This window comes from Panthera onca, chromosome B3 (genome assembly GCF_046562875.1).
Source record: "Panthera onca isolate mPanOnc1 chromosome B3, mPanOnc1 haplotype 2, whole genome shotgun sequence".
NCBI lineage: Eukaryota > Metazoa > Chordata > Mammalia > Carnivora > Felidae > Panthera > Panthera onca.
Window position 1 is genome coordinate 73,429,207 of NC_138344.1, and position 12,048 is coordinate 73,441,254.

The 12,048-nt window shown below is 46.0% G+C and overlaps 1 protein-coding gene and 1 non-coding gene across 3 annotated transcripts; one reads left to right on the forward strand and one right to left on the reverse strand.

Moving 5' to 3' along the window:
• Window positions 1-396: 396 nt before the first annotated feature.
• PRMT5 (protein arginine methyltransferase 5) lies at window positions 397-9,659 on the reverse strand. 2 transcript variants are annotated; one of them, XM_060619204.3, is made up of 17 exons: window positions 9,444-9,659; window positions 8,653-8,771; window positions 8,261-8,346; window positions 7,954-8,088; window positions 7,264-7,376; window positions 7,069-7,118; window positions 4,964-5,127; window positions 4,318-4,479; window positions 4,067-4,144; window positions 3,916-3,974; window positions 3,710-3,832; window positions 3,448-3,623; window positions 2,782-2,891; window positions 2,444-2,537; window positions 2,150-2,266; window positions 1,877-1,941; window positions 397-951 (listed from the first exon to the last, which is right to left on the reverse strand). In XM_060619204.3, the coding sequence occupies exons 1-17, from the start codon at window positions 9,551-9,553 to the stop codon at window positions 799-801; spliced, it is 1,914 nt and encodes a 637-aa protein (XP_060475187.1). In that variant the 5' UTR covers window positions 9,554-9,659; the 3' UTR covers window positions 397-798. The 2 variants fall into 2 exon arrangements, with proteins under 2 accessions (XP_060475187.1, XP_060475188.1); XM_060619205.2 differs by lacking the exon at window positions 8,653-8,771 and having other exon boundaries at window positions 9,444-9,558.
• Window positions 9,660-9,908: 249 nt separating this feature from the next.
• TRNAR-ACG (transfer RNA arginine (anticodon ACG)) lies at window positions 9,909-9,981 on the forward strand. Its single transcript has one exon. It is a non-coding gene; the product is annotated as a tRNA-Arg (tRNA).
• The last annotated feature ends 2,067 nt before the right edge of the window (window positions 9,982-12,048 follow it).

The window sequence follows — 12,048 nt, forward strand, 5'->3', positions numbered from 1 at the left end:
CAAACTCTCACCTTGTGATTTTATTCAAACAAAATAGGTGCCTTCTTGCTGGAGATGCCTGGATGGCTTCCAGCTTCCCTTCCAAGAGGTAGCAAAGGAGCTGGTGGTGCAGCAGCTCAGAAAAGTGGAAGGGAAGCTGGCTTCACTCACTACTACATCTTTCTCCATAGTGGCAAAATTTCATCCCCAGAGAAAAGCCTAATCACAGGACCTAATGTACAAGACCTCTTTGCAGCTGGCCGAAAAGGCCTACGGCCAGGAGTCCAAGAGTGACCATTAAGCTTCCTGAATAGGGAACAAAGTTTTAGGGCGCTTTGAATCTTGCATAAGGGCACAGATCTGAATATGCCTAGGTTTAAGTAAAGTGTGGGAAAGCAGAGGCAGGGGGCAACAGGGTTGGAGCAGGAAAAGGCTATAACTTCACTTTATTTGTATTTCCTCCCACACAAAACCATCAAAACAGGAACAGAGATGGGCAGGGAAAAGGGCTGAAAATTTGTTCAATCCACATGTTCTCAGGGCTATTCCAGGGAGCGCTTGAGGCCGAATGCCTGTTGGAGTAGCTTCAGATCCAGCACTAATTCCTCCCACCCTGGCCTGAAGTCTTCACAGATTGGTGGCTCGAGCCCTGCAATTAATTCTCATCCTTTGCCCACCTTGATGTAAGGCAGGAAAGCAGACTGAAATGCTCCACTCTGATGGGCAAGGGGAATCACAGCCCACAGATGTACTGTACTTTCTGTGCTACAGGAGCAGAACTTGAAGCTGCTTCCAAGGTCTCAACACTTGTAGGCAGGGCTAGAGGCCGATGGTGTATGAGCGGCCTGTGGGGTTATGAATAGCAGAACAGACTGGTGCTGTCACAGCCCACTCATACCACACCTTCTTGGAATTGCTGCACCGCCAGAAACGGACACAGATGGTCTGGCCTTCGCGTACCGTAATGGGCTGCTGTAAGAAGAAAGACAGGGAGGTTCAGGGTGGAGCTAATGAATTGTATGTGGCAATGTACTACTGAGCTAAGTGTGCCGAGAAAAGGATAAAACATGACATTCCAACCCTCATGAAGTTTATTTGAAGTCTTTCAGAATGAATTATCTGAACAATCAGACACTAAACAAATCATCAGAAGTGTGATGAGTGCTATGAACATGCAGAGAACATTGGGCTACAAGAGCACCTAGGAGGCAAGGCGAACCTAGTTCAGGCAGTCAAAGTTATCTGACAAGTGGAATGTTTAAGGGGACCTGGAATATAAGTCAGCTGAGTGAAGAGATGAACAAAGAACTTTCCAGGCAAAGGAGGTGTGAAAGCCTGAGGCAGGAAACAAGACAGGATATTAGAGAAACCAAAAGAAGGTCCACAGAATCATGATGAGCATTGAGTAATGTACAGAATTGTTGATTATGTTGCACACCTGAAACTAATATAACACTGCTTTGTTAATTATACTTCAATTAAAAAAAAAAAAAAGGTGGTCCATAGGGCTGATGCAATGTAACTAAGGGAACAGTAGCTGAAAAGACAAGCTAAAACTAGATCACACCACGTCTTACAAGGTTAAACCTTTCCCCTGATGGCAGTGGGAGGTCAATGAACGGTATTAAGCAGGACAGAGATATGACAAGATCTGGGCTTTTAAAAGATGACTCTTGCTCAAGGTAGAGACTAGACAGAAGAGGAGCCTGAGGAGATGTGGGGAAGCTAAGGAGACAGGCACCGCAGACATCTCAACATCTACGACAGGGATCCAAGAACATGTGGGAGCAGCAGAACATGGGTCATACTCAAGCATCCTCCTGAGAGCAGGGAAAGGGCAGAACACCAATGGCAAAAGTTACTCCTTAACCCATGGAGTATTAAAGGTGATTCCTACCTTAATAGGGAAGAGGATGGGAAACCATGAGAACATCCCAGGAGAGTGAGTTTCTGGACGGATACCTGTTTGAAAAAATAGTGAAAACATTGAGGTCTCTGTGACTCTGCTTTTTGCCTGGGTTGAGGGGCGTGTCTTCTGTGAACAGAGAAACAAGTAATCAAAGATCCCCATTCATTGATTCTTGGGCTCCCTGTGCATCTAAATGAAACATTAACAAAACTGCCCAGGTAACGTACTCATGCCCTGCCATCCACTGCCCCAGACACTCACTCAGGGTGATGTCCTGATAAAGCACAGTTTCAAAGTAGCCTGCAAAGCCATGTAGCACTGTGTTCACCTCCACAGGAAACTCCAAGGTGCAATAGCGGTTGTTGTCAATCATAGGATCTGTCAGGGAAGAGTTATGTGGATGACAAGGGGCCAAAAGCTCTAGACAACTTGGTAAAGCAAGAGCAAAAAACAGGATGGGAAGCCTAGACAGAGCAGACCTAGGATAGCAAGAGAAGAAACCAGAAAGGTAAGCTCTCACCCATCCAGTCAGAGGAGAGTCATACGGGAACCCACCTCTGTTGGGATGGCTGAAGGTAAAACAGGGCTGGGGCGCCGACAGCTGGTGGAAGTTGTGCAGCCGTACCACGTAAGGCATCTCAAACTGGGCCTGTCCCGAGAGACCAAGCAAGAGCTGGAGCAGACAGGCAAGACACACCTACTTCCCCGGGAAAAGAAGCCTGAGCCTCAGGGACACAGAAAAGGGTAACATTTTCATTTCAACTTTCGCTTTCCCACATCCCCAGCTTCTCCATCACTTCATCGTCTCCAGTGCAAGAAAACAGTTGATGCTAACGTAGAAAAAGAAGATGACTAAAGAGAAAAGAGCTCTCCAGAAGACAGTGGCTCTTTACCTCAGGGTCACGGTCCTTTTCCCGACAGGCGCGGACCTCATTATACAGCTTGGAGGAGGAGATGGGAGCCAGAAAGGAGGTATACTCCCCAGGGATGCTCACACCATCATCTGGAGAGTAGGAGGGTCATATTAGTTCCCAAGGGATGAAAATGGTGCGTCTAACTGAAGGTTTAAACCTCCTACATCAAAACATACCACATGTGACAACATGGAGCGGTCTAGGTCTGTTTTGTCTAGGTCCTTTCATGAGAAATTCTACTTTGAGGTTAACTTACAGAGACACAGGTTAAAACTGGAAAGAACCTAAGATATTCTAATCTAGTGGTTCTTAACTTCTGTAGGGTCATAAAGAACCTTGATATCTGGATGAAAGCTAAGCCCAAGGTACATATTACATCAGCTCAGGGAATCCACAGACCTCAGACTTAAGAAGGATCTGCTCTAGTCCACTGCTCTCATTTTACAGATGTGAACAGTGAGGTTCAGAGAAGTTACTTCATTTGCTAGGGCACTGACCCAAGTCCAACCCACGTTCCTTTAAACCTTGTCACCTCCTCCTAGGCTGCTGCTGCCTCACTCAACCCGCCCCTGCCCCCCAAACTGCCACAGCCTTCCAAGCTGAGAATCCATTCCCCTTACTCAGCACACCCCAGCCTAGAGGCACCTTTTAAGAAGTGTTGGGCTCCATCCAGGCACTCAGGTGACAGTTCATTGTCAGCAAAGGAGCCCAAAAGCTCACTGACGATGATGTCTGCTTTCTCTGGAGCCACCCATTCCCGCATGTCCGATGAGACTACGGTCACCTGGCTTCCCCATTCTTCAAATTGCCAGTTCTCTAGCCTAAAATAAAGATACTGCAAGTGAGGACACTGGTAAGAAAAACTGGCACTGGAGACAAACTTCCCAGCAAGGAGGTTGCTACTCACGTCACCACGGCATTTGGGTTCTTCTCCACGGCATACAGCTTTATCCTCCGGTCAGCCTGCTTGGCTGCCCTCAGAGAAGCATTTACCAGGGGACCCCGGCCTGCTCCCAACACCATTAGCACCCTAAGAAAGAGGAAGGGTCAAGCTGACTTAGCAGATAGAGAAGAGGTATGCAAATCTCTGGGATTGTGGGCAAGAGCACTCACTGGACATTGGTATCCTTCTCTTCGTCAGGCACTCGATCTAACAGACATTTATAGATGGCCTGGTGGAGGAAGGAGAAAAGACCTCATGGCTATGATCCCATCTTCACCCAGGACATCCCGGCCCTGTACTTGACCCAGACCCACACTATACCTGCTGATATTGAGAGTATTTGATGGGGTCCTTTTCAAACACTTCATATGTCTGAGATTCCAGATTGTCCATCAGTGGCTGACGAATGAGAGGAAAAAGGGAAAATAAGTTAGCCAGTTTCTGGCAAGGGCAACACACCAGAATACCAAAAAATTTCCCACTGCTTCCTGAGCTCTGGTAGGATTTTAGGGCACCTATGGTCAGAGACTCTTCTCCCACACCTCCCTCCTCTCAGAATACTCCAGACCCACCTGGAGTGGGGACTGCAGATAGTCTTCATAGCCCTTGGCAAAGAGTTCGTAAGCATTGGGTGGAGGACGGTTCTGGCTCAAGTATTCCAGGTACTGGAGGTAAGAACAGAACTCCTTCTCTGAGTGGTGGTTGGTGCCTGTGATGATGAACTGCACTTCCAGCTGTGAGAGAAGTCAGACCATCAGGTACAGTCCTCGAACCAAGATTCCGGGATATTGTTATGGCGTATGGCCAAAGAACCATGGCGTAAAATAAGGCCCAAACGATCAGTCTTCCAGTTCAGCAGATATCTCCAAGTATCAACACAACAGCATGAAGCTTCAATAAACTTATAAAGCCCTCTAATGCCATATAAGCATCATCCTGACTCAAACAGCCCCATCGATCCTCACTGTAACATCTTAAATGAAACCTTCTGCAAAGTTCTCATGAGATTTGGTTCCTTTTGAAATGTTCTGGGGCTCCTAATCCCATTTGCCTCTTTGTTCTCAAGAGCTCCAATTTTGATGAAATCGCTCCCCAGAAACCAGAAAGGAAAAGAATCAGCCTCACAGAAAAAAAAAAAAAAAAAAAAAAAGCACCACACATATGTGAATAAGGCAAGAGGATTAGCTGGAGTATCTTTGGAAACCTTCTACCACCCACCTTGAGGAGCCGGAAGATCAGCCTCTGATGCATCTTAGAAAGAACAGGAAATCCCTTCTTATTGGTCAGGAAAATGCTGGTGGGGAGAATGGCTGCTTTGATGGGCTCCCCAAGCCAACGATCAATGACATGGTTAGATGGGAGGTCGGCCCCAATTTCAAGAGCTACACGAGGGAAAAGAAAGTTAACTACTACTATATAAGAAGGCTTTCCTTGCTTTTTTGTGCAACATCTGTTTACTCCTTAAGAGCAAGGCCTACTGAGACATAAAGTAGCAAAACTGCCCAGCAGCCAAGTATACATGAAACTCCTTTTTTTTTTTTTAATTTTTTTTTTTTTTTTTATTTGAGACAGGGAAAGACAGAGCATGAACAGGGGAGGGTCAGAGAGAGGGAGACACAGAATCTGAAACAGGCTCCAGGCTCTGAGCTGTCAGCACAGAGCCCGACGCGGGGCTCAAACTCACAGACTGCGAGATCATGACCTGAGCCGAAGTTGGCTGCTTAACCGACTGAGCCACCCAGGCGCCCCTGAAACTCCTGATTCTTTTTTTTTTTTTTTAACTGTATCCAGCTTTATTAAAGATACTTTTCATAAACAATCATGGTATTTCAGGCAGAACATGGGCAGACAATGTTAACAGTATACAGCAACTTTCAAACTCCTTTCTTTAATGGACTACCAAAGTCAGAAAGCCATTTCATAAAACCCAATGAAGTCTTCATTTGATGCTCTGAACAGGGAAAAGTTTAAAGAAATTTTAATATTTATTTTTGAGAGACAGAGACAGCACAAGTGGGGGGAGGGGCAGAGAGAGAGGGAGACACAGAACTCAAAGGGGTCTCCAGGCTCTGAGCTGTCAGCACAGAGCCCAAAGTAGGTCCCAAACCCATGAACCGTGAGGTCATGACCTAAGTTGAAGCCAGACGCTTAACCGACTGAGCCACCCAAGTGCCTGAACAAGGAAAAGTTTAGAGTAAGGGTTGACATTTCACATTTAGCATGTTGTTAAACAACTTTTCACAAGCCAACCCTGACTTTGAAATGAAAATGGCAGAATTATCAATCTGATGCTCCACAAGCTAAAAGAGGAACTCTTTTGAGGGATGCCATCTCCATGGTGACCCTGCGAAGTCCAGATTGCCTGACATACTGGGAACCATTTTGACACTCGGGTCAGGTTCCAACAGGTCTCTGGGTTTAAGGAAGTCAAATCTATGTTGAAGGCAGAGAAGGAGAAGAGGACATAAAAAATGAATTTTAGTTTTTCCACACCATAAGGTGTCTGTGCCAAGGTGGCTAATGTGTATCATCATCAAGGAATCTCCTCCTGGGAACCAAAGAGGAAGTTTCTCAGAACTAGAAGGGAAAGGTATTTTCTCCCCCTTATCAATCTAGCTTCAGAGATATTCAATTAGTGACATTTGTATTCCCCCTAAATAACAATGAAGTGTTCTGTGTACTAACAACATAGCTTAAAAGAAAAAAAAAAAAAAAAAAAAAGTAAACCAGGGATGCCTGTGTGGCTCAGTCAGTTAAGCGTCTCTTAATTTCAGATCAGGTCATGATCTCATGGTTCATGAGACTGAGCCCTGCATTGGGCTCTGTACTAACAGCAAGGAGCCTGCTTAGGATTCTCTCTCTCCCTCTGCCCCTCCCCTGCTTGCTCTCTCTCTCTCTCTCAAATAAATAAATAAACATTAAAAAAAGTAAAAAAATCTTCATTTTAACAAAACTTGATAAAAAAGTATTTCAAGCTGTAAAGTCACCAGAAGTACATAGTTATCAAAAATGCACACATTTCACTTGGCATCTCCAAAAACTCCTAATTCTTTTTTTTTTAATATTTATTTAGTTTTGAGAGAGATATATATAAGAGAGAGGGAGAGTGTGTGCAGGGGAAAAGCAGAGAGAGAGGGAGACAGAGGATCTGAAGTGAGCTCTGTGCTGACAGCAGAGCCCAGTCTCACAAACTATGAGATCATGACCTGAGCCGAAGTCGGATGCTTAACCAACTGAGCCACCCAGGTGCCCCCAAAACTCCTAATTCTTACTTGCAGGAGGTCAGAGAAGGGATACCTATCCCAGTACCCTTGTGGACTTACCCACCGCAATCCTCTTGCTATAGTCACACAAGGTCCGGAAGTTGTGCCACCTGTCGGGGTCAAATACAGAAAAATACAGTCAAATATATATAGCTCACCAATTACCACAGCTCGAGGAGACCTCCCTACAGGCTCCACCCTGTACCTCCCCTTATCCTCCCCTTTGCCCTGGCACAGCAGCAAAAGGAGACATACCACATCCATGTCTTCTCCTCTCCACTGTACTCCTCTGTGTGTGTACTTGGTGCATTCTCAATTATATCATCTCTCAGGTCCTCTGGGGCCACCAAGGGTACCCGCATCCAGAACTGCACATGAACAAGTACTCTATTTAGAACTCTTTGGAACTCACTAGGTCCAGAAAGCTTCCTTCAATTAAAAATATCTTGATCCACAGGGCACCTGGGTGGCTCAGTTAAGCATCCCACTCTTGATTTCGGCTCACAGTTGTGAGATTGAGCTCCGTGTCAGGCTCTGTGTTGACAGTACAGAGCCTGCTTCAGATTCTCTCTCCCTCTCTCTCTGCCCCTTCCCCACTCATGCTTGCTCTCTCAAAATAAACTTCAAAAAAAGAAAAATCTTGATCCAGCTCACAAGTTAATCCTTTTATGTTTTTCCCAACTTGTGGTTATATGCACATGTACACTTACCTTGTGTATATCCTTATGTAAATACCTGCCTTGTCCTTTATTGCAACTGTAAGTTTCTAGAAATAACTATACATTCTATATATTTTATAACAGTCTGCTTACCACTTTTAGATGCTGGTAGGCAGTACTGACATGTCAGTTCTCCCAAATGCACTCTTTACTCAATGGCTAGGAACAAGAAAATACCTAGCAGACTATCATAACATGCAGCAGAAAGGGAGGCCCTTAGCCATACCATGGAGGAGTGGTGGCCAGTGTGGATGTGGTTGGTCAAAACCCTGGCCAAGTTTGTGTTATCTTCCTGATTTAGGGGCAGCAGGAAAGCTGGAAGACCCAAATATGCCCCAAAATTCAGCTCCTGTAACATGGCCTGGAATGGAGATCAAGAGGAAAAGGTTAAGAGCTAGGAATCCAATTAGCTTTAATTGAATTGTATTAGATTTACTAAGTTATGGGAGAAAAAAAAAAACTGCTCTTTGCACCCAGCGTGGTTATGAACCTGACCTCTAGACAAATCCATTGGATTGGTGAAACAGTCTTACCGCCTCGGAGTTCCTGCGGATCTTCTCCACTTTTGAGTCTGGACGAATCCATGGAGAAAGCTTTCCCACAATTAGCGTATTCCAGTCTGCACTCCCCCCATCCAAGAAAGACAAAGACTAAATGAGGGTCAGCACTTTACTTGTTCAATTTCTAGTTCTTAACAGGGAATAAAGAGTAGAGATGAGAGATAAAAGACTTTCTATCACAGATATGGGATAGCCTGATGCAGAATAGACTACAGCTTTTAGCAGGTAAGCAAGAAAACAAGAGTTATCTGTGTCCCAGGACTAACCAATATATCCAAGTCAGGAAAGGAGGAGAATGAGGGCACTGTTAAAGCAGAAGTTGTTACTGCCTCTAATAATTAAGGGGCATATGGGATGGTCCCTACCCCTTCCTGACAGCAGTAGGTCTGATCGTGTCTGGGGGCCCGGCCGATTCTTAGCAGGTTCCTGAGTGAACTCCCTCTTGAAACGCGGGTGGAAGACAGGCATGCAGAGGAAATCAAACCTACAACCGCGACAGACCCAGAATCGTCATGTAAAGAGAGCAGCAGTGCCCAGAAATCCAAGCAACTGGATTAGGCTATCTCAATTCTGCACAACCCTCTCAGCTGCCATCAGTCACCCGACGGGACTGCTGAGTTCAGCCCACCTTGGGGCAGATCACTTCCGCTGCACTGTGCCTCAATTTCTCCCCAAAACACAGGCATGGAAAAGACAAGGAGAGAAGATAAAAATCCACCCCAAGTGGATTTCTACTCTGCTGTCACCGGTTTTCCAGGATCGTCACATCCAGATTTGCCCCAGTATCGCCCATGCCTTCCCCCTTAAGATTTACCTCTTCTCTCTCTAGCCCCCTAACTCTCCCTCCTACTCTCAGACTGTAATCCCGCTCTCCAGGGCCTTGGAGATCTGTATGTCCCCTTTTCGAGTTTACCTGACAACTCCCCCGACTTTGGGGCTCAGTGACCACACACCTCCAATAAGTTTTTTTTTTTTTTTTTTTTTCCTTACGCCCCAGAGCCTAAGGCTCTCCACCCACCCGCAAGGAGTAATGGTTTCTCCCGCCCTAATCTTACTCCGACCCCCTCACCCCTGCTTCTCGGGGATGACTAGTCTGTCCCCCTTTCGTCCCCGAGTTCGGAGCCCGCATTCCGCTTGCAGAGGTCTGGGCCCTCACCCCTGCTTGGCCACAGCCCCCAAAGTGTCAGCTATTTCGGGGACGCAATTCAGGTCCCTGCCGCTGGACACGCGGCTCCCACCGGCACCTCCGACCGCCATCGCCGCCATCTTTTCCCTCGCGCTGTCCACGCCGGGATTCCTTGATATTAGCAGCCAATCAAAAAGCCAGAAAAAAGCCCCCGGAAGGCGGGATGAGTCGCCCTAACAACCAGAGCGTCTTCCACGGCTTCAGAGCGAGAGGCGGAGGGGTGGGGAGTGGCTCCTCCCGCCAATCCGCGGGCTGCACAGTGGCTTACGGCGTGGCTCCGGAAGATCCACCAATCTCAGGGTCTGGTTCTCGACGAATTTCTATCTCCCAGAATGCTTCGTGCATTCATAGAACTCCGTCAAGGGACTACACGTCCCATGAAACCCTGCAATATAAGCTTGAAGTGTCATCATTGAGGCGAGTGTAATTGTCTCAGGGCCAGTGGCGCAATGGATAACGCGTCTGACTACGGATCAGAAGATTCCAGGTTCGACTCCTGGCTGGCTCGGCGGGACTGAGACTCTTTATTGCATCGCATGCGACACGGCCTCAAGCAAAATATTTTAAATCTCTCTTCCTTTCCTTACACTCTTAAAAGTTTCCTCTTTTATCTTTTAGCACCTTCGTTTTATAGGTCTTAATTTGACTGAGTTCTGCAGCCATCTTATGTCAGCTTTTTCCGTTACCTAATTCAGAAATGACTCTTGTGTCACTACTTGCTTAGGTCCATCTAAGCAAGAGAATTGAGTTAATGGCTGGTGCTCTTAAAATGGGCTTTGTATGGGCCTTCGTATATTTACAAATAGATTGTGGAAACTCAGCCACTAATTCCTTGTGATTTTATATCTCAACACAAAAGGTAAACACACACACTCACACATTCGTGGTGAGGGATTACAGCGAAGAGGAGTCATGAAGTGCCTGGAGGAGGCCTGGGAAAATATATACACTCTTGTTAGAGGGATGGAAAGAAGCAGAGGAATGAAGCAAGGGAAGACACGGGGAGGAGAAAGGGAATACCTGAAGGCGGGGAGCCCAGAGGTGTTGAGGGCCTGGGAGCAGGGATGGAAAAGAGAACACAGTGCAAAAAGCCCGAAGAAGGAGGCGTTGACAGAACTTAAGGACTGCTTCGCAGGGCGCCAGGAAAGAGGAGTCTGGGTTCTGGCCTCTGTGAGTGAAACAAGAAAGGAGAGAAGCGGGTTTAGGGAGAATCAAAGTTCGGGTTTGGAAGTGCTGAGTTGATTGGGCGCCTAGGGGGCGCTGTGTAATAGAGAGTTGGATGAACAGTGAGTGATCTGATCTGAACTAGAGATTTGGAAATGCCAGAAGAGAGGTAGTGATGAAAGCCACGAGACTGAATGAGATCATCCTGGACCGTTGCGGACAAAGTCCTTGGAAACATGGAAAGGGTGTGGATAGGATAAGCTCTAAAGAGCTCTGGGTGCAATGATAAATGCTCCAGAAGGACGAAAGTCAAAAAGCCAAACAACTAAGAAAAGGCATACAAAAAGCCTCAAGTGGTTGGAAGTGCTTTTGTCCCATCATTACTAGTACACCTACTACAAACTACTACTAGTAGACTTTATTTCTTTGCTTAAGTTTATTTATCTATTTTGAGAAAGAGAGCACAAGCAGGGAAGGGGCGGGGGGGGGGGGGGGGGGGAGAGAATCCCAAGCAGGCTCCACACCATCAATACAGAGCCCCATTTGGGGCTCTGACTCACCAATCATGAGATCATGACCTGGGTAGAGATCAAGATTCGGACCCTTAACCGACTGAGCCACCCAGGCACCCCTAGCACTTTATTTGCTAAAACAGTTTTAGATTTACAGAATGATTGAGCAGATAGTACAGTGAGTTCCCATGTGCCTCCCCAGAGCTCTCTTTGTTATTAAGATCTTCACATGTATGGTATATTTATTATAGTTCAGGGACCAATATTGATAAATTATTATTATCAAAGTCCATAGTTTAATCAGATTTCCTTAGTGTTTACCTAATGTCCTCTTTCTGTTACAAGATCCAATCCAGAATACTGTGTTACATATAGTTGTCATGTCTCCTTAGGCTCCTCTGGGCTGTGACAAGTTTCTCAGTTGTTCCTTGTTTTTGATGGCCTTGATAGTTTTGAGAAGTACTGGTCAGGCATACTATAGGATGCCCCTCTGTTGGAATTTAGTTTGTCTGATTGTTTTCTCATGATTAGACTGGGATTATGGGTTTGGGGAGGAAGATCACAGAGGTGAAGTATCATTTTCATAATATATCAATAGTACATACTATCAACATAATTTATGACTGTTGATGTTGACCTTTATCACCTGGCAAGAGTAGTATTTATCAGGTTCCTCCACTGTAAAATTACACTCTCCCCACCCCCTCCCATCCTGTGCTCTTTGGGAGGAAGTTACCATGTGCATCCCACACTTAAGGAGTAGAGAGTTCCGCTGACCCTCCTTTAGGGTGGAGTGTCAACAATATTTATTTGGAATTCTTCCCTGCAGGTCTTATGAGTAGGTGGTTGTCCACAGGAAGTGGGTGAGTGCTCTACCAACATTTTAAGAAGTAAAGAAG